Source organism: Grammomys surdaster, unplaced genomic scaffold (assembly GCF_004785775.1).
Source record: "Grammomys surdaster isolate TR1022 unplaced genomic scaffold, NIH_TR_1.0 237, whole genome shotgun sequence".
NCBI classification, from domain to species: Eukaryota; Metazoa; Chordata; class Mammalia; order Rodentia; family Muridae; genus Grammomys; species Grammomys surdaster.
The window spans coordinates 1,451,835-1,473,186 of record NW_021604682.1 but is presented as its reverse complement, the minus strand read 5'-3'; the positions used below and the strand labels follow the sequence as shown (position 1 = coordinate 1,473,186).

The 21,352-nt window shown below is 49.1% G+C and overlaps 1 protein-coding gene across 1 annotated transcript in view; it reads right to left on the bottom strand.

The window, feature by feature from the left end:
- Window positions 1–1,513: 1,513 nt before the first annotated feature.
- Dip2a (disco interacting protein 2 homolog A) overlaps window positions 1,514–21,352 on the bottom strand; it is a 76,955-nt gene continuing 57,116 nt past the window's right edge. The window contains exons 22-38 of the mRNA XM_028773930.1: window positions 20,329–20,443; window positions 18,465–18,666; window positions 17,661–17,770; window positions 17,509–17,589; window positions 16,874–16,997; window positions 15,038–15,159; window positions 14,785–14,896; window positions 13,377–13,486; window positions 12,608–12,738; window positions 11,505–11,673; window positions 11,059–11,229; window positions 8,949–9,010; window positions 8,718–8,775; window positions 7,072–7,146; window positions 4,836–5,010; window positions 4,000–4,123; window positions 1,514–3,390 (exon numbers count right to left, since the gene is read on the bottom strand). Of these exons, the coding sequence (XP_028629763.1) occupies window positions 3,138–3,390; window positions 4,000–4,123; window positions 4,836–5,010; window positions 7,072–7,146; window positions 8,718–8,775; window positions 8,949–9,010; window positions 11,059–11,229; window positions 11,505–11,673; window positions 12,608–12,738; window positions 13,377–13,486; window positions 14,785–14,896; window positions 15,038–15,159; window positions 16,874–16,997; window positions 17,509–17,589; window positions 17,661–17,770; window positions 18,465–18,666; window positions 20,329–20,443 (2,194 nt within the window). The 3' untranslated portion in view covers window positions 1,514–3,137. The remainder of the gene's footprint in view (window positions 3,391–3,999; window positions 4,124–4,835; window positions 5,011–7,071; window positions 7,147–8,717; window positions 8,776–8,948; window positions 9,011–11,058; window positions 11,230–11,504; window positions 11,674–12,607; window positions 12,739–13,376; window positions 13,487–14,784; window positions 14,897–15,037; window positions 15,160–16,873; window positions 16,998–17,508; window positions 17,590–17,660; window positions 17,771–18,464; window positions 18,667–20,328; window positions 20,444–21,352) is intronic.

The following is a 21,352-nucleotide window of genomic DNA, read 5'->3' as shown; positions in this document are numbered from 1 at the left end:
CACAGAATCAGACTCCACCTGACCAGAGAGTATGACGTGGCTCGTACAGGCAATTTTCTGCCCTGGCTGGGTCACATGTTAGCTTTCTTGCCACTGCAACACAATTCCTGACTTAACTAAAGAGGAATAAATATTTGGCTTACCTCACGCTTTTGAAAGTTCCTCATAGAGGGAAGAGCATGGCGGAGGGGCTCACACTGTGTCAGGTAGGAAGTAGATTGGAAAGGACAGGAGGCTGGTAAACCTTCCAAGGAATGCCCCCAGCAACCTACTCCTTCTAGTTAGCTCTCCTGGAGGCCAAGGGGCCTAACACATAAAGCTGTGGAAAATACTGAGTGTGTACAGGCGAGCACTAGAGACCAGAAGCAGAGAACTGCAGTATACTGGGCTGGAGGCACACAGTGGGTACTTTGGGGCACCTGAGCTAACAAGACAGAAGACCAAGGGCTACCTACAGGGCCTCCTGAGGTCCTCTTGTCCCAGCTTCATGCCACAGATTTGACACACGGTCAGGATGCCTGCCTTTCCAAGCTTCCTGAACCCCTCTAGAAAGGTGTGGTGACTGACAGGAGGTTGTCACCCGTGAGCTTAGAGTTCGACATGAATTTCCTGTCCATGCAAGGTCCCGTGCTATAGGCCGCCCACCCATAAGTGATACTTTATTTGCTGGGAGTGCCCTGCCCTCTGGTGAGCAGTGCTCCACATCAGAGGCCCCCGAGTCAACCGTGCTGAGAAGCTGCACGCGCAGCCCGGTCTCTGGGGTGATGCCCTGAGGTGGCCAGGTCTCTGCAGGAGTCCTGAGATCTTCTCTGAACCTGAGGCAAAGCAGAGCAGGAGCAGGCTCAGGGAGGAAACTCTAGCCTTTCACCACAAGGTGTCCAAAAAGAGAACAGGAGAGGAGAAAACTCAGCTCATCCCTCAGGATGGTGACCCTGTTAGAGGGGTAGTAACCGGTACTGCTAGTGGCTGGGGATGTGAACTCTCCTGTGTGGCCCTTCTGGAGGTAATGGCTATCCAGGCACCATGCCCATCACAAACTCTGACCTACCCACGCTACAAGCAGAGCTGAGGCTAGGCAGCCATGCACCGGGGAGGTGACTGCGAATGGGGAGGTGGTGCTGGTCCAGCAGCCTAGGACGTGCTGCATGCAGCCCTGCGCAGCACACAATGTTGTCGTCATTAAGGCATGGGAAGAATGTATGTGACCGATTCAAAAGTCTGTCATTTATTAAGCACAAAAGCAGATTGTGAAAGAAGTAGATGGTCCTGATTTTGTTTAAAAAAAAAAAATGTTTAAAGGCTGAAAATCCCTGAGATGCCTGGCAGTCCTAAGGCTGCTAGTACCTGTAAGGAGGACTGTAGAAGGCTTTAAATTTCCTTTCCGGCCCTTTAATGTATTTTCTAGCTTTCATACGATAAGCAAAATCGTGTTTGTATTTCTGAAAGAAATAATGCATAATAAAATACATCCTGTTTTGGGAAACTTTAAAAAACCCTTTCACACATTTCAAAATGCAGAATTACAAAGTCAATAGCTTTTATTAACAAGATATAAAAAATTAGTGTGATATACAGAATTCCCAGAGAGTAACCTTAAAACATTTTTAATACGATTCTTAAAATCTTATCTTACCAGATATGTTCTTACCGCCACTGAGTTTTCAATACAAAAAGTTTACAGGCGCTGTCCGCTATAAAAACGACCACATTGAGACGGCGGATAGGTAATTCGGGTCCCTTCTCAGCAGTCAACCGCGAACCCTATCAGTCTGCCGCTAGACTCTGATGTCACGTAATAAGTTACATGGGTTCTGTACATAATTATAACAGGATTATTACACTTCCAGTATGTTTGAACATACTAGACCACAGTTTGATACCATGAGCAACAGGGCTACGCCACGTAGTGCTTCCCGACGTGAGATACAAGAGTAGAACCAGTCAGCTGGACTCGCCAAACCACGTGTCCAGGCTAACTCTAGAAAAACCTAGCTGTCTCTGTGAAGTAGATATGATTCATAAACGTCTCCATCCTTCTAAGTCCCTAAACCCCAACAACTTGATAACATTGATCTTTGATTAGTTATATAAAAATAATCTTAGATTCATGCTTGACTTCAAACTCTTATTAAGTATCTAAAAGATTTTTACATTCTCTTTTCTGACTTAAGTACAATATTAGATCACTAGGATTTCAAGTTTGGATAAAATTAACTAAAAAATGGTTTGGCCAAGTTTTATAGGCACATAACTCAAATGCAAAGCCAAGAGGCTGCAGCTCTGTCTTCCCTAGACGGATGGGCTCCCACGGCGACTCAGCTGTGTAAGAGGCCTGGCTAGCACATGGGTGAGAAGACCTTCCACTCATGCGTCCAGATCTGTTCATAAAAAGAATTCCGTATGCTTCATGGGAGGATGAATACTGTGATGTCGTGAGAGCCTGCGGTTGAAACGTCACTAAGTTACAGGCTAGGAAAGTGAGTTTAAATTAGATGCTGGTTTATCTTTCTGAAACAGGATCTAACTAAACAGTCCAAAATGGCACTTGCTGAGCATTGGTGACACACACACACACACACAAGCAGGCACACCTGCTTCAGTGATCAGACTGGACAAAGGGGGATGCGTGGCTGCGTGGCTGCGTGGAGCCCGGGCTGTGAGCGTGGAGACCGGGGCTGCTCTTCTCGTCAGCCTTCCTAGGCAGGCTTGGCTCAAAAGTTCTCTCCAGCATAGACTTTACATATATATGCTTGTTATTACACGTGGGAATAAATAATCAGGAAATTTATATATTTAGAAATCAGGAATAATTTTTTTAGCCTAAAAAAAGTGCAAGCTTGCAGTATAGCGCAGAACAGCCGTGGCATCAGCAATGTCCGCGGCGTAATGCCAGGCCTTTCCTTCCCTTCCCAGTCACCCATGTTTTGGTAGATATACTTGGCAGATCCAAAACACTGCTTTAGCTGGTTCGGAGAATGTTCTAATGTGACATTCAGGACACTGTGGAGAGGATCTGACAACCACACGCAGCTGTGAGCAGATGAAGCCTGAGATCCCTTCCCCTGGGGCAGAAACCCCGCAGCGAGCCTAGCCTCACACCTCCGCTGGTTCCTACAGCCAGCTCTGTCCAGCTGGGCTCACATGTTGTAGGCCACGTAGATGGGGTCCAGCTGGTCAGCCAGGAAGCCATCTCGCAGGTGCATGCGTTGCTTCTCGCCCCGAGAGTTGATGGGGATCACTCCGGGATCCACGATGACTACCACACCCACCACAAGGTAGTGCTCCTCCAGCACCACATTGGTCACCAGGGCCACCAGGTCCAAGGCATCCTGCTCCAGACCATCCAGCTCCACCACCACCACCAGCAGGTTGGTCCAGGTGAAGACGGCACTGGAGGAGAGCAGACAGTCACGGAGACGGGCCGCACGTGGGGCAAGCAGATGCTTGGTCAGTATCCCAGAGGCAGCCAAGGCACCAGCTGACATTATCAGCGCGTGCTGCTATTTAGCACCATAGCTTTAAGGCCCAGCTAAGTGTATCTTGTAGGGATATCTGCTCTAACGTTCTTGACAAGAACAGTCAGCACTTGCTATTGAGAGCTGTGCTTGCCCCAGGGCAAGCTCCCAACAGGGTGAAGAGATCCCACTCACCACTGTTTACATGAGAAAACCTCATTTACACTAGAAATACTTCAGCATGAGAACAGTGGCAGTCTCCCATTTTGCCTGTACGCTAGAGACAACTGTGTGACTTAAACCTGCCCGGGAGAATAAAAAGATGGAGGTATCTCTGGTACTTTTGTAGAAATGTATGTGGAATAGCTGAGAAGCCTGGGTCCTAAACTCTGGGAGAAAGACGAGGACAGTGCAGCTCACCAGGGGCTGTAACTGTGTGTGGGGGGTGCTCACGCTAGATTAGTACCTGGTACTGCCCTGTGTGCAGTGCTCAAGCCCAGGGCAAGGCTGACCAACAGCGCAGGAGATCCCCCATCACTCTTACCACTCGGCGATGCTCCTGTGTGCACGGATCACAGAGGTCTCTATGTCGATGGGGTGATACCGCATGCCTCTTAGCTCTAGCGTTTCATCCAGAGACCCAACGACATACAGTGCATCATGTCGCTCTGTGAACATGGGTATGTACATGCTTAGGAAGAGAGTTACACAGTGAGCCTGCCTGCCCTTTGTGTATGTCCTTTGCCACAGGGAGGCCATGAAACCAGTTATCTCATGGTCCTTGTGCTTCAAGCTGAGTGGGCTAGTAGAGATGCCAACAACTCCGTCTTAACCTCTGCGTTGGTCAACAACAGCTACAGCAGTGTGTGTTAATGCATTTTAAAATCATTTTTAGCTATAGAACATTACAGTGACTGTAGGCTACAAAAGTTCTGACTTAAGTTGTTAGGCCTGCAGGGCCTGGACGTTTGGGGAATGATCACAGCTTGGCTTCATCAGGGTAGAAAGGGTACCATGCATGACTTTAGAACCATGCAGAGCACACCCTGCTGATTAAAAACATGCAGTTCCTTGGCTGGCTACATCACTTGGGAGGAACCTCACAGCTCAGGACCAGTAGCTGCCATCCCTCCCAGCATCTCCACAGAGGTCAAGAATAGAACATGAGGGCAGCAACAGGAGTGGGAACAGAACCACCCAGAGAAGTGTTACTGGAGCCTGTTCTCCACCCCACACCAAACAATACAAATCACCACCAGTGGAGGACAATATGAGGTCATTGAGGGCTCCCCAAGCCTAGGAGCAAGGACCATGGGCTACAGCAACCGAACCCCTAGCCCCTGCAGTGCTGAGGCTAGCCCTTCAGCAAGAGGCTCTTACCTCCACTGGCATCAGTCAGCTCTGTCCTTCGAAGGAAGCCAAGGTAGCCAGTCCTTGCCCAAATGGTCTGGGTATCTCCGAAGCTCAGCCGGGCACTGAAGTGGTCAGCGTGAAGTGTCTCCTCGCCATAGACCGTGTAGTACCCAGTGGCATTGTGGGGACTGCTCACCCAGATCTAGTGGGCGGGGGTAGGCAAGAGGACAAGCAGATCACTCAGTGCTGATTCTGTCTTTCGGAGTTTATGGCCCAAGATGACCTCAAGATAGCACCCAAGGGAAGGGTGGCATTTCCAAGGTCTTATTTTGTGAACTCAATACAACTACACAGAGAGGAACACAACCATCACTGATTACTATTATTCTTTTTTTCTTCTTCCTTCTTCTCCCTCCTTCCCTCCTTCCCTCCTCCTTTTAAACAAGGTCTTGCTATATAGCTCAGGCTGGCATCCAGCTTCTAATCCTCAGCCTCATATACATAAACATAAACACACACACACACGAGGAATGATCACAGCTTGGCTTCATCAGGGTAGAAAGGCTACCATGTATGACGTTAGAACCATGCAGAGCACACCGTGCGGATACATACATACATACATACATACATACATACATGTGTGTGTGTGTGAGACCATGCATAGCATGACCTCTTCTAAAACAAACTGTCCCTTTGTTCCAGGAATGGTATCTGTATGGTTCTGTCCTGCTGTCCTGTCTGGATATGCTTCCACTTCCACATATCAAACGACAGTGAGAGAGAACAGGGCAGTCTGGTGTTCACAACAGAGACAGGTTAAAGTACACTCTGTGTGGAGAGCACGTGTGTGCTCTCTCACTCGTGCCTAAACAATGCAAATGGCACCCTGGTGTCCACAGCAGCCCTGAGCACCCGTGCTCACGTGCGTTCATTCAGAATGTGCTCACATTTGGGTTGATATGCATCCATGTACAGAACAAAGTCTATAGGTGCGTGCCCATCATCCTTAATAGTGTTCAGGGGCCTCTTGAAACAGGGACCACCCAGAACACACTAAGCTGCCCACACTAACAACGTCACACGGCAACTTCCGAAAGAGGAGCAGAGAGGGGGCAGCTCCCATGAGGAGCAGTCTGCTATTCAGCTCAGACCTCCCGTGTCCTGTGAGCACTTCCCTTGTGGGCTCTCCTTGCTCTTCCCTGCTTACTGCTGTGACTAAGAAGCCTTACCTGCCCACTGTCCATAAGTGAGGAGCCCTGTCTTCCCACTGTACACAAGTGAGGGACCCGCGCCCCACAACTCCCGCAACCTGCTCACTACCGTGAGTGAAGGGCCTTACCTGCCATTGCCTGCCTGCTCCTGAGGGCCCAGCCTGTCCACACACCATAAGTGAATATTCCACCCGTCCAGCGCCCATGAGTGACAGACCTACTTTCCCACTGTCTGTGAGAGGCTCCACCTACCCACTCTTCATGAGTGAGTGTTACATCCACCTATTACCTGGAAGTGAGAGGCTCTCTTGCCCCACCCCCATCCTGATCACCTAATGCCTATGACAGGCTCTGTGGACAATTGTCTCATATATGTCTGAGTCTTTGGGACACCAAGGATCCTGAGCCTGAAACAAAGTTCTGTGTAGCCTTGAGCCTGGGGACAGTGTTTGATTGCCACTGGGCCTGTGACCTTGACTCTGATATAAGACTGATTTGTAAGGAGTGGCTGATCAGTCCTGTCCAAAGCAGATATTCCTGTCCCACGGGTGGCTGACGGTCCCATGTAACTCCCCTGGCACACCAATGCCCTCAGAACTATGTTGGTGGGTGATGCAGGGAGAGAGGCCTCTTTCCCCACATACTGTGAAACCCTACTTATGAGCAGGGCCAGAGAATGCAGGAGAGGTGGGGAGGAGACCATTTCTAGGATTCTTAAGACACATGGAAGCGGGAGAGCACTAAGAACACTTGCTGTTCTTCCAGAGGACCTGCATTTGGTTCCCAGCACCTCCTTAGGTGGCTCTAGCTCCAGGAGAGCTCCCAGCCTCCAGTATCCACAGGCACCTGCACTATGTGCACACACCCACAGAACAAACACACGCAGATAGCAAAGAATAATAAAAATAGATTAAAAACAAAGACATATGCAGTCCCGAAAGGTTTAGAATTCCTGAATTCTAAGGGGATTCTGAAAGGAGGAGACAGAAGCCAGGGTCTGGAAGGCCCTTGTTCTTCTGGGTTGACCCCCAGCCTTAGGCAGCACTCACCTCTCCCAGGTGTGAGTCTCCCAGGGGCCCTTTGGTCTCCGTGTGTGCGATAATCACCTTCACTCCTGGGAGAATCTGGAAGGAGGAAAGCTGCTCAGCCCCTGGTGACTTGGGATGCCGTGGTGCTGGCTAGACCCACTCTTGGGATGCCATGGTGCTGGCTAGACCCACTTCTCACACACTCGCCCTATCTGCCACCACAGGGCTGACTACAGATCAGGGGTTTAGACACTGTTCTAATTTCTATCTGAATTTTAAAAGAAGGGGCACTATCAGAAATACACTGTGAATCTGAACAAAATGGCCCAGTTCCTGAAAGCAGGCGCTGTGTTCTTTACTGGGAGAGCATCCTGAGGATCCTCTGGCCATTCCTTCAGGTGGTTCTCCCTGCAAAATGCAATCCTTCCCAGTCTGCCCTCACCATGCAGCGGTCAGTGAGACGTCCTGCCCCTGTGAGCTACTCTGTGCTAACTCAGGCAGCAGAGCAGCCATGCGCCCTGCTGAGCTTACCACATTCAGTCTGGGGGTTCTCTCTGGGCCTGGGTCAGATTGTCCTACTTCTGAAATCTGGCCACATGCTCTGTGGCCCCAGTCTCCCCATGAATAACAGAGGATGATAACCTGGACCTCAGAAAGGTGAAGAAGGATCTGCAGAAACACATGAACTAGTAGCAGATGCCAGGCATCTCCTTGCTCTACACTGCTGCGCTGCTGTCTCCTGGCACACAGGTGGAACCTCTACTCTCTCCCTCTGTGGTCCACCTGAACCCTGAGAGCAAAAAACTCAGAACAGTTCCACCAGGTCCATGCTACTCCTGCAAAGCAGTGTGTAAAGCAACCACGGTGCAGCCATATATGGACAAGGGAGGCACAGGTGTAACAGGATTCCTAAAGGTTCTGACAAATGGAAAACATGTCAAATGGCCATCTTTGATGACCTCCTTGCCTCCTAAAAAGACAGCTGTGGCCTGGGCAGTAGCCAATGGGGTTTGCAGTGGCCAAACTCCATTTCTTGCCTCTGGGGCTACAGCCCTGGGGACCTCTGATAGTCCTGTATGTAAGAAGGTTGCTATGAAGTCAGGTAGGCAGCATGCGCCCACTCCACTGGTCTGTACGACTCTTTCCCTGCCTAGTCATCCTTCCTCGACCTCTCCTTGCTTCTGAGGATGCTGGTCTTCCAGGATTTGCTCAGCTGACCCCACAGCGGTTCACATTTCTAGTTGGCATTCTTGGGCAACTCTAGCTCCTCCCAACTGCCTGGAGGTTTCTGGGGACCTCGTAGGCCAAGACTTGCTTTGATGGCGAATGTCTGGTTGTACCCTAGTGGGGCCTGTTCTCTATTGCCCTGGATTAGAGAACACCTTCTGCTCATCTTCAGTCTGGGATCAGAGCTGCCCTTTGTAATTGGAAGTGTGAGGACCATTGATCCACCCATAGCCTACCCGCCCCACCCTCTGCCAGTGTCTGAAGTCTCTTCTCACTTCTATATCCGGGTTCTTCACTCCTGGCTCTACGCTCTGAGTAGTCAAGGACCTAATCTCACAGTTCTAGGCCTCAGTGTCCCAGCCCAGTCCCCACATATTCTCTAGGAGCATACACCCCAGTGCTGTCCACACCACAGGTGATAACAGTCCAACTTCTACTACCTTTCCAGACTCCATCAACGGTAGACTATGTGGAGAACCCCGTTCCACCAGACGAACTCTAAAAATGGACAAAGAAAAAAGGTTCAGAATAAAGTTTACCCCATAGCAGTTTCTAAAAAGGCAAATCGCACGTGTCCAAGTGAGCCCACAATGCTGTTTCCTGGGTGTAAGTGTCTCTGCCTTGGCCGGCACCATTACCACAGAGGATGCAGACAGGGAGGGGGGCAGTACCTGTCATGGCGCAGTGCCCGCATGTCCACGTAGACAGTCGTGGGATCTGGACCTGTTGTGCCCTGGAGGGAAAACAACAGAGGGACTTCTTTCAGAATCCACATGCTCTGCTCAGTTTCACAAGCGTGGCCGCATGGTAGCTGCTCCCGGGCTGTCTGTGATACCCAGAAAAGAAGCTGTGCATCTTGCATCCAGTCTGCACAAGGCCCATGGTCCCCAAGACAGAGTGGATGCTGTCCACCCAAACAGCGACTTGGCTAGATGATACTGAGCAAAACTAACAGTGAATGAAACATCAAATCCTAGCATTTTAGGTCAGTTCTGCAAGTTTCTGTCCCCACTGGCCTCTGCTGCCCTGACACAACAGTGCAGATCGAGAACATTTCTACCCAGCATCAAGTCAGGGTCTGGCATCTCACTAACTCCACTGAGGACTAAGCACGGCAGACACTCAGTTGAGCCAGACAACTCGAGTGTGTCATCCTGTGTAGGCAGGATGTATCAGTTTGTCACTTAGCAGAGTTTATTATTATTACACATATTTAATTGTGTGTTTGCGTGCACACCCACATGCCTAGAGCATGTATAAGGTAGTCAGTTCTCTTCCTCTGCCATGTGGGTCCCAGTGAGTGATGTCAGGTCATCAGGCTTGACAGCAATCACCCTCACCCACTGAGCCATCTCACAAGCCTGGTATTGCCGTTTTATTGACAAGGGACATCAAATTAAATGGAGACCCTGGTCAACATCATTCCCTGAAGATTCTAGACAGCATAACCTCTCTCCAGCCTCTGAAAAACTCCTTTTACATTTGGTTACAAAGGAGCTTTTGTAAAGTCAAATGATTCTCATTGTGAATAAACTAAGACAGCAAGAGAAACATGTATCCTGGAATCCACCGGAAGAGCACATGGACTCAGAAGCGGGGTAGGGGTGGGGTGCCGGAAGGGGGAAGACAGACATGGAGACACTAGCAAGGGTGACAGCTAGGGTAAGGTCCTACCTGCTCAGCTAGTTTTCCCAGCCTGTTGGGCTGACAGAGGCCAGGGCGGCCAGCAGAGGGAGACAGGGAGGAAATAGCACAGGAAACAAACAGAAGGCCACAGGCCACATGAGAAACAGAGAGAAGAACGCATCACTGTATCTTAAAGAGCAAACACAGACCTATTGTTACAGTCCTGCTGGTGCACACGGCACTCACATGCTGACACCCAAGGCGATGCCCACGTATGCCACCGCCCTCTCATCTCTTCTGGCTACTCAGTCATCGGAGACTTAAAACAGTCCAGACAGAGCCTTTTCGAGGATAAGGGGACATTAGCTCAATGAGGTGAGAAACAGGATGACATCTTTTAGACAGGCGTAGGCCCTGGAGTCAAGACCCACCCTGCACATGAGGCCACGAAGAGAACAGGGCAGAGGCTGAGCATTGCTTTGGGAGCCCAGAAAGGGTACTTTGTGAAATGTTTTCAGCATTTGCTGTGTCAGATATCTGATAAACATTAAGACATGCTGAGGACGAATCGAAGTAGAAACTAGTATAAAAACCAGAAAACAAGGACAGCCACTAAAAGAGCTGTGACGCTCACATCAGTTCTAAAATGTCATGTAGATTACTACTTTAGCAACAGTTCTAAAGCGGACCATACACATTATCTTCCTTATTAAGGAACTTGCTATGTAAACATAGCTGGGCCCAAACAGAGATCCACCTGCCTCTGCCTCCTGAGTGCTGGGATTAAAGGCGTGCGCCACCACCCACAGATTACTGTAGATTTCTTAAGAAAGCAAGTTTAATCTTGCTTTTAAAAATTAGCAGGTTATTACAGTTATTAGAAATTCTCATAGGTACAATAGTCACTGCTCAAAACAAACCTTTTTTTCTATCTAAATAATCCTGTTCATCAGAGCGAATAGAATATCTTTCTAAACAAAGTGCTCGTAGTCATCAAAGCTGAACAGCTATGTGGGAAGGTAACATCCACAGCTCTAAGGTGGAGAGAGAGAGAGAGCCACCTAGTGGCTGACTAGTGAATGACTACTGCCAGTCTACAAAGGCACTACTACTCTCTGGTACAGGTACAAGTGATATTAGGTGCAACCAACTTACCTGGAGGCAGATAGCCACATTGACCCTGCACCCAAACGTGGTGCTCACAGCACGTGCAGGGAGGCCCAGGTCTTTGAATAGCTTGGAAAATGACTGTGTTAACGAGATCCGGGGCCGTTCCTCAGCCACTACCATGCATGTGCGTACACACGACAGGTTTACGCCCTTCATCTGCAGAAGAGCAAGAAGTCACTCCACAGCACACACAGTCTGGGCCGCACTGAGCTGACTGTCTAAGGGATGGGCGTCTGTGGGATGCCCATGAGGTCTAGCTGGAGATCTGAGTAACAAGGCAAGTTTGAACACAAACCCGCTTCCTCCAGCTCTGCCTTCACCTGGGGAGTCCTAAGCACAGAAGCACTGCTGAGTACCCTAAGTCTATGGCCACCTCTGCCCTGCCCCCTTAGATAGCCTCCTGAGGCTGTATAGGCCCGGTTCACACTTACCCTGAGGGCGCCTGTCTGAGCACCCAGGCCCTTGGTACACATCTCCATCACTGAGTAGGAACAGAAGGTGACGCGGGCCTTGTACTGGCTGACGGCAGACAGCCAGAGGGACACGTTGCTCTCCAGCTCCAGCGGGGGGACAAGCACTGACTGGTGTCCAGAGTACACGCTGTGGAGAGAGAGGCAGTTGGAAAGGGCAAGGGTACAAGCCTACGCATACTGGCTCCTTCCTCACACAAACCGTTTCTCCAGCCCGAACAGGCACAGTGTGTTCAGAGGTCCAGAGGGAGTTAGCAGAAAGACACTGTGGGTGGGTGGGACCTCCACCCAAACATTCAGGAACATCATCAGGGGCTACGTGGGAAGAGGCCTCCTAATTACAGAGGAAGAAGTATCTTAGCATTTGAAAGAAGCAGAAGGCTCTTCCCAACCACTAATAATGGATGGTATTTGCACTTATTAGAAAATATTTCTATTCTTTTCCATTTTATTATCGTGTGTGCACATGTGTGTGTGTGCACATGTGTGTGTGTGTGTGTGTGTGTGCATGCGTGCGTGTGCATGTAGCAGTCAGGGGACAACGTCATAGAGTCTGTTCTCCTTTTACTTGTATGTGGATTCCAGGGACTGAGCTTAGGTCGAGTTACATAGCAAAGCAAGTGTCTTTACCTGCTGACAACATTGTTGTGCCCCCTCTTCTTCTCCCCTCCCTCCCTTCCTCCCTGACTCTCTCTGTCTCTCTCTCTGTCTCTCTCTCTGTCTCTCTCTCTCTCTTTCTCTCTCTGTCTTTCTTCCTTTCAAACAGGGTCTCAGTATATAGGCCTGGAACTCACTATGTAGACCAGGCTGGCCTCAAACTCAGAGTTCTGAATCACTCCTGCCTCTGAATCCCAAGTGCTGTGACTAAAGGCGTGTCTCACCATGTCCAGCAATTTTTATTCTTTTATTAAATTATAAACATAGATTCTAACCACTTAATCACCAAACAAACCCACTCATACTTCTAGCCTTCCTAGCTACTCAGGAAGCCACAGAAGGGTCTTAAGTTCTGAGGAAGCACACCAGCCACCCAGGCCCCAGGAGTGATGGGTGCATGCTCTCACCTGCACAGACACCACAGGGCAAAGCCCAGGCCACAGTAAGGGTCCAGGCAGATGGCAATCTGCCGTGAGGGGTACAGCTCACACTGAAGCTTTATGGAGCGGCACAAGGCACTTGTGGCTGCGTGTGACATCTGTAGGGGTGAAGAAAAGGCCTGCTCAGGGCTGTGGAGGAAGAAGGGCTCAGAGGCCACGTCTGCTACTGCTGTGGTTGGCTGGGCATGCAGCTTCACATCACCACACACGAAAGTACTTTCTAAGAAGATGCTTGGCTCATACCCCCATAGGACCTGAATAATACCCATGGCAGTAAAGCGTTCTAACTGCACTATTACAAAATGATTCATTTGTTTTATTTATATGGATGAGTTTATGTTCACCGTGTGCATGGCTGGTGTTCAAAGGCCAGAAGAGGCATGGAACACCCTGGAATTGGGATTATGTGACTGTGAGCCTCCTGAAGTGGGTATTGGGAACCCAGGTCATCTGTAAGAGCAGCGAGTGCTCCTAACCCTGACCTCTCATGCCAGCCACTGTACGTGTGCCCTCGTTCACATTAGATAAACTCAATCGAGAAACCCGACATTTCCATGAACAGGAAAAGATCTGATCTTCTCAGGGGTCTAATTTTGGGCTTCTTTAACATTTAACATAGATTTAAAAAAAATGTGATAATGTTGCTTTGTGTTTTGGATGAGAAGCATCGCCTGAAGCTACAGCCCGCACCTTCCCAGCTGCAGCCCGTTCCCTCAGGATTCCCGTGAGGTCCCACCTTAACTCCAGCTAAGATCCCTGTCGTCGACACACTGAAGTCCAAGTACGCAAGCACATCAGGGGAGGGCGGTCTGAAAATGCTGGCGACCTTCTTTTTTGGAATGTCATCTGTTAAACAGAAGAGACCAGTGGCTAATGTCACATTGTCTGCATAGGTAGAAGCTTCGACTTCCCCGGGTGAGAAATAGGCATGAAATGAGTCCTGAGACAGATCTGTCACAGAAGTCAGGCTACCAGAAAGCAGGAGGTGTATGCTGTTTACATGTGGGAAAGTTCCCTCTTTTAGGAGAGATCTGTGGTGCAGGCTCGCCAAGGCTACTCTGCTGCTGTGAACATGAAGGCAACAGGAAGTCTCTTCACTGCTCATCGGGAGAGGCCACAGTGTTCATCATATGCTGATGTTGCAGAGGCTGTGGCAGTGCCACACGAGGAGACATGCAGACATCCTCCTGGGGTCTGTATACTTCAAGTTCATGAGATAAACACTGCTGCTACCTGCCATACAAATGGGCCCAGTGCAGGTTCAACAAGAGCAGACTGAGCTCTTGAGACTGAAAGACTCCGCCCAGCTGGAGCTCAGAGCCTTGGCCAGTGTCAGCTGCCCAGTACTAGTTCTTCATGCCTGCCACAGTATCAGCTATCAGTCTCCGGTTTCCACAAAAAAACAGAACTTCAGATGTAAGGGTATGATATAAAAGGAGAGCTTCCTGCTGCTCTGAAGCCAGTGCTGGGCTCCGCTAGGCAGAGCACTCTACATCTGCAGAGCTGGTCTCAGCCGCCATGCTGACTCAACCAGAAGGCATAGCTTCTTCTCAACTGGGGCAAAGGCATCTCAGGGTACGATGTCACTCACAAGCGAGAGTGACAGGGACACTAAGAGTGGGCACAGTTTTCACAAATGACAGGTAACTGTGTGGTAAGAGGCAATGGGGAATAGGACTTCAGTCCCCCACACATGAGAATGGGAACTGCTGATGGTGGGCGCAGAGGGGAGAAGACCTCACATCCCGGCCAGGGAGCCAGCCCGTGTTAGCAACAGTGGTACCTAATGACCCTCCAACCCAAGAACGCCTCTCGCCATTTACACAAGCTGACCCATTTATCTGAGCATTCATTGTTTTCAATGTTATTATTTTCTGTGTATATGTATGCCTGAGTCTATATACGTGTACTATATATATGTAGAAGTCAGAAGAGGACGTTGGCTCCCTTGGTACTGGAGTTACAGGGAGTTGCAAGCCTTCATATGGGTGCCAGGAACCACATCCCAGTCCTCCGCAAGAACAGTGCTCTTAACCACTGGGTCATCTCTCTTGCATGTCAGCAACGTAACTCCAGCCACAGCAAGCCTACGGGACAGAAAGCGAGAGTGTGCCTGTCCAGGGGCGGCTGCTGGAGACACATACCTGTGTCTAGGATGGTTGGCCAGGTCCTGACGTCTACAGCGGCAGCTGCCTCTTTGGACTTGAGCAGCCGTGTAATGGCCTGTGTGCTGAGGACACATGCAGATTTGCTGACCTGTGTCACATGGAAGCAAGAGCCCGAGTAAGCTGTGAAGCCAGCCCCGCATCCCCATACAACCCCGCAGAGACCATGCATGACACCACCATGATGTCCCGCCCCAGAGGACATGCATGGCCTGCCAGGAGGTGAGCATACCTCTACAATCATCTTCACAGTGGGCAATGTGGTGCCAAGGTTCTGGGGGTGTGGGGGTCGCACAGTGACAGGCACACAGCCACAGTACAGGCAGCCATAGAATGCAGCGATAAGATCCACCCCTGGGGAGACAGGGCACATGGTCAACGCTGGGCTCAGGAGTGTAGGTAGATAATTTCAGGCCTGAGGAGGACAACCTAGAACATTTGTCCACAGATAGAAAAGAGACAAGCAGGCATTTCTTTTTAATACAGTACGGCTAACTCCAAACGACAGGTATTTACCAAACCTGGCACTGACATATCTAGGAAGGGGGATATCCCCTGCATCCTGGGAGGGGGTCTCAGGAGGGGCCAGGGGATGTGGAGCTAGGGACACACCGGGTCCTCACATACTGCAGTAGGAAGATTCTTGTTCTGCGCAGTAGACCTTTGGGCCATCAGACCCAGGAGCTAGCGGGGCTGGACAAGTCTATCTACAGAGACCTCAGAGGACATCCTTTGAGATAAACTACTTACAGTGGAGGTTCTCCAGCCTCCACACCAAGGGGAGTCATTCCTTCAGATACCTACAAAACCTTTTGACAGTCTATCTTAAAACATATGAAAATGCATTAGAGAATGATACTGATAGAAACTATAACTTTTAAAATACCAGACATAGACATTTTAAAAACTCATTTCAAGATAAAGACACAGAGTGACGGAGCACACGACAGCAGTCTTAAGATAAAAGTCGGGATGACATTTACAACTCGGAGTGGGAAAGAGCTAAGAGAAGAGGAAATGTCAGTTACTAAAGACGGAAAGAGAAATGCAGAGATGGAAGGGGCAGAGGGACAGGAAGAGAAGCAAGGGACGAGCAGGCACAGCGGGATGAGGGTAACTCAAGGAGCCTTCTTGAATTAAGGCAGAAGCCTTCTGTATGAAGGGAGGACAGTGAGAAGGGAGAGACAAGGTGTAGCAGAAGCCCTGAGAAGAGGGTGAGATGGTCTTGCCCAGCCTGTGCAAGCTCCTGGGTTCACTTCCCAGCGCCATGAAAAGGGGGGTGGGGTATGAGTGAGCACACACCAAACACTTCAGCTTGGCCTTTAAAACATCGCCGAGGTGGCTGAGGTACCATGATTAATTATTAGAGAATTCTGCATGTCATGTGGAGTACCAAAAATGTGTGTAGTGACAGGACACTCCAATCTCCCTAGGTCCTAGAGTGGGGGTTCTCAACCTGTGGGTCGTGACCCCTCTGGGGGACTGAACAACCCCCTTCACTGGGGTCACATATTAGATCTCCTGCATATCACATGTTTACATTTCAACTCATAACAGTAGTAAAATTATAATTATAAAATAGCAATTAAATAATTTTATGATTGGGGGGTCACCACGACTGAGGAACTGTATTAAAGGGTCACAGCATTAGGATGGTTGGGAGCCACTGTCCTGGAGAGTCTGGGGCTTTAGAGTGAAAGGGATCTTAGAGAAGAGGTTTGGTAAAAACCCTACAGTTTGAACTTAAGTTGAAGGGACAGTGTGAGCCAGGAGCTCTCTAAAGGACACCACTGTACTTCACATTCTAGCTCTGCTCACTGCAGCCTGCAGCAACAGCTGCCCCTCCCCCATCCCTTGATCTGAAATGCTGCGGAAGGGTGAGAATCTAGCTCTAGGGGGAGGTGGACGGGCCTGGGCACCTGCTACCCTGAGGGCCAAGAAGCTGCCAAGTCCACTAGGAACAGAGGTCCCGCCCAGAGGGCTCACGGAGCACAGACATCACAAGAGTAGGGAGGAGTTGAGCTCCATTTCTGAAGGTCAGGAGAGGGCCTTGCGTGTGCTCGTTTACCTGGAGGATACACCAAAGCCACATGGTCCCCAGCATCTAGCCGTCCCTTCTCCATCAGAGCGGCAGCCACTCTCTCAGCCCTTTTGTGCAGCTGGATACAGGTTGCAGTGCTGGTGACTGTGCCCTGGAGAAGAATCGAGCTCATTGGTGTGCTGACGCTTCTAGACAGCATCTGCTCTGCACACCAGGCTCCTGTGGTCAGGGATCAATCGAGTGACATCAACGCTGGGCAATCCTGGGTCTGCCAGATGCTTGTAGTTGGGGGGCTGGGCATCTCTGAGTGGCCCAATCTGAGCCTAGAAAGGTGAGTACTTCACTCATACCTGACAGAGCCAAAGACTGTGAAAAGCCAGAATCCTCATGCCTGGGACTCATCTGAATCCTGAATCCTTTCCCTGAGACCTGGGTCATAGGCTTTGCCACTTTGAGCCTGCAGGACACTGCCTTCTTGTCCCTGGCCAGAACCAGAGCTCCCACTCAGGATTCTCTCTCCTCCACGGATCTGGAGGCTCTTCCCCACAAGCTGACTACATCTTCGCTGACAATTAGTCACTGTCTGTCAAGATGCCAGAGAGGAAGAGAAACCTAAGGTTTCTATTCCCCACAGAAACAAGGAGAGTCCAGCTCTCTCTCACCTTGGCGTTCAGCAGCAGGAAGAGCGGGTGGTCAGGAGTGGTGTGAGCCCGCCACTGCAGAACGTCTGCCAGGAACAGGAACTGCACAGAGAGAGGAGGCCTCGCACCTGCACAGCCTTGAATGCCACCTGTCCCCAGGAGACGCCCAGTACCTTTCGAGCCTGGTCACTATCCTCCAGGTGGGCCAGCTCTCTCCCAGAGGCCTGCGCAATCCTTTTTCCAGCAACCAGGTTCCCAACAATCATTGAGGCTGGTCCAACTTCTGCAAACAGATTCCAAATGAAAAGCTGGGAACTTCTGATCCATAACTGTCACAAGACCTTGGTATTTAACTCTTTTCTTTAAATGTAAATATTCAGATCACTCTCAAATATAAACTATGCCATGTAACATGTTCTTGGGATGCTAACCAAATAATGCTTTATTGCTGTACTCTATTTCATGTATAAACCAGTAATTCTTAAAGTATGTCATACTTAGTGACATACTTATGTGTTCAATAGTAAAAGAAAGCTATCTTTTCCTAAATATTTTCATATACAAATTAATGACAAACTGAATATGCTAGTTAAACTGGCCTATTTAGTTTTTTGTGTTATATCAGAAACAAGAAATTAACCCTTGAGAAACTTCTATTCCTAAAAACCTGGTGGCCACCAGGGGCTCCTTGGATTCCAGAGCCCACATTTGCTTATGGACATTAATTCTACCTCCAAGGAGCCACCCTTGAAAGTACCAGTACAACTGACTCCTAGCGGGCAGGTGGACACCAACAGGCAGGTGCTCCAGCAACATCCCATTCTGTGAACCAGGAGCGGGTGCACACACCTAGTCTGATCCTTAACGAAACCCCAGGCCCAAAGAGGTGGGTACTGACTCCTGCAAGAGCCAATGCAGCTATACCTGCTGCAGCCAGTACCAATTAAGGCCAGATGGCCTCTCTGTTAGGTACTAACCTGGCTGTTTCTGGCGAGGCTTGGGAAGGTTGGTAACACACGTGTGAGGGCACATCAACACGTTACATGGGTGTAGCGTCCCTTCCAGAAACCGCTGCTTTGTTTCAGAAATGTGAATCCCTCCAAGAGGAGCCTTGGGCAAGGTGTTGGCGGGAACTAGGGCCAAACAGTACACACCCACCTGGTGGATGCTGTCGATGGCCTGGAAGGCAAAAACTCTGCTGAGCATGTGCTGCCAGCCCAAAGAGCCAGAAGGGACACCACACAGAACAGAAAACTGAAGTGCAGACGTCCCAGAGGTGGGTGACCTCTGAAACGTCCTCTCAAGCCAAGAAGACAGAGAGTGCTTACTTCCACATGAGATATACAGTTTCCTTACACACACATATAAACCTATGTAACTGCTTGTATCAAAACCACAAAGCTCAGGCGCCACAAATGCATGCTGAGGCCTCCAGCTGGGAAGAGGTGAACCAAAAACAACAGAAGCTACACGTCCTAGGCTTGGAATTATGTCTATTTTTCAAATACAGCCAACTTAATGATACAAAGCAATTCCTAACAACTAGAGTAAAAAGAATGTACTCGATCAGAACTTAGCTAGTAGCACAGTTCAGAGCCCCAGTTTAATGTGGCTTTAAACAGTCTTGCTAGTTGATGTCCAGAGAGATGCATGAAAAGAAAGAGAACTGTAAAACCACGAGAGCTGTCCCCCAGCTCGCCTGTCTGGCTCAGCATGGAGGCCACACTGTGAGACACTGGGGCCCGGTGACCAGAAGCCAATGAAGGATAACACTTACTGTTGGCAACTACATTATCGGGGACAACGAGTTAAATGTCTTGAGTTTGAATAAGAACTCTCAGCATAAATTCAGAACACAGAGAACCTTACAAACAAGCCAGCAGGACCATTCTCTCCTCTGTCCTCTGAGAAGGGCTCAGGATGATGACTGTCAAGTCCACAGACAGCGACCTCTAATACCCCACTCAGGACCACACAGGATGGGTACCCTTGTGTCTGGCCGACCAGTTTCTACTAAGGCCTCAGAGAGCCCAGGCTTTATCAAGGGGCTCCCATTGAGCTCTGAATGATAATAGTCATAGCTATAACACACTGAAACAGTCATTTAAACCCACTAGTTCATGATGAAACCAACAAGTCAACTCAGCGATCACCCCCAGAGGATTCATTAATCTGGAACCTAGCCACCATCTTTTTTTTTTTTCCCTGTATGTTCTAGTTAATGATGAAGAAAGGTGGTTGAAAAAGTCACAGTGTGACTACCACAGAATCGACAGATCACAAGTGCAGGCGATAAGAGTGCCAACAAACAGGAGCCCAGGCTCCCCAGCTACCTTCGAGAGAATCTTGCCAGAAAACTGGCCTGCTCCAAACAGGCCTCCAGATCCACTCACAGGAGCCAGAGACACAGACACAAGACAGGAGACACACAAACGCATGGTCAAGTAAGACCGAGGAAATGCTACCCCATGGCCTGTTTTCTTCAGACTTGCCACAAAAGTGACAGGGGCATGTATCTACAGGATAAAAAAAAAACATGGCCCTACCCATCATAAGTTATGATCTTGTGATTGCGTCAAAACAACCACTAGATAGTTGAGGAAATTTTTAACAGTGGTCAGACACAATTATATTCATAAATTAGTAATTTTAAAGAAATGCTAATGGTATTTACAGAGGTACAAACTGGATGTGAAGTCAAGTGACGGGAATGTGAGTTACTATATTGTGTGAAGACGGTGGCCCCTGACTTCCACGGCATCTATAGCTGACTCCCTTTTAACTACCTGTCACTTGTAAGCCCCCATGTGCTGAAGACAGAGACCACGCCAGGATGCCCACCTGTAGCACACGGCTCATCCACTGGAAGCTGTCTTCCTCCGAAGCGTCAGGCCGCTGTTCAGCCACCAAGACAATCCGGTCATCGTGCAGCACAGTCACAGAGAACACGGCGATCCTGAGAGGGAACATGGGCAAAGTGACTACTCAGGGGAGACAGAGCCCTTCCTCTCAAGTCACATTATACAAGTGTGCAAAGTTCTGTATGGTAGAGAGACTTAGTACCTAAAGGAACCTGTCAGTCCCGTCTCCAGTACTACAACTAAACCTGCCTCAGCTCACAAAAATAAAGACTGTAGTACTAAGCACAAATTAAAAAAAAAAATCTTACTAGATCAAATATTCCCAATAGTGAGTTAACTGATCCTAATTGTGACTGATCTTCCTAGACTTGTTTCTTCTACCTAACGTTACAAATTTCAACACGTCCTCTTCCATTAAAGAAAAAAAGAAAAATCTAAGGGCTGAGGAAGTGGCTCAGATGGCTGCTCTTTCAGAAGACCTGGGTTTGATTCTAAGCACCTCCATGGTAGCTCATGACCTATAACTCCAGTCCCAGGGTATCAGATGCCTTTTTCTGGCCTCTGTGGATACATGGCACACGTGGTGCACAGACATGCATGCACACAAAATGCACATAAAATAAATACATCTTAAAATGTTTTAAAAACTGGATTTTTCTACATTTTCCTACAGCATGTATGAAAATCAGACAGAAGATGCAGGGTTGAACTCAAGGCATCAAGCTTGCTAGTCATCATCTTTATATGCTGAGCTGTCCCACTGGCCTATATCTCTCCTCCTCTTTCTCCCTCCGTCCCTCCCTCACTTCCTTCCTTCCATCCTCCCTTTCTCCCTTCCTTCCTTCCTTCCTTCCTTCCTTCCTTGCATTTGTCTGTGTGCATGTGCATATATACCTTTTCCTGGTTTATATATTTGCCTGTGTGTACACATGCACTTTTTTCTTGTTTATATATTTGCCTGTGTGTGCACATGCACTTTTTCCTTGTTTATATATTTGCCTGTG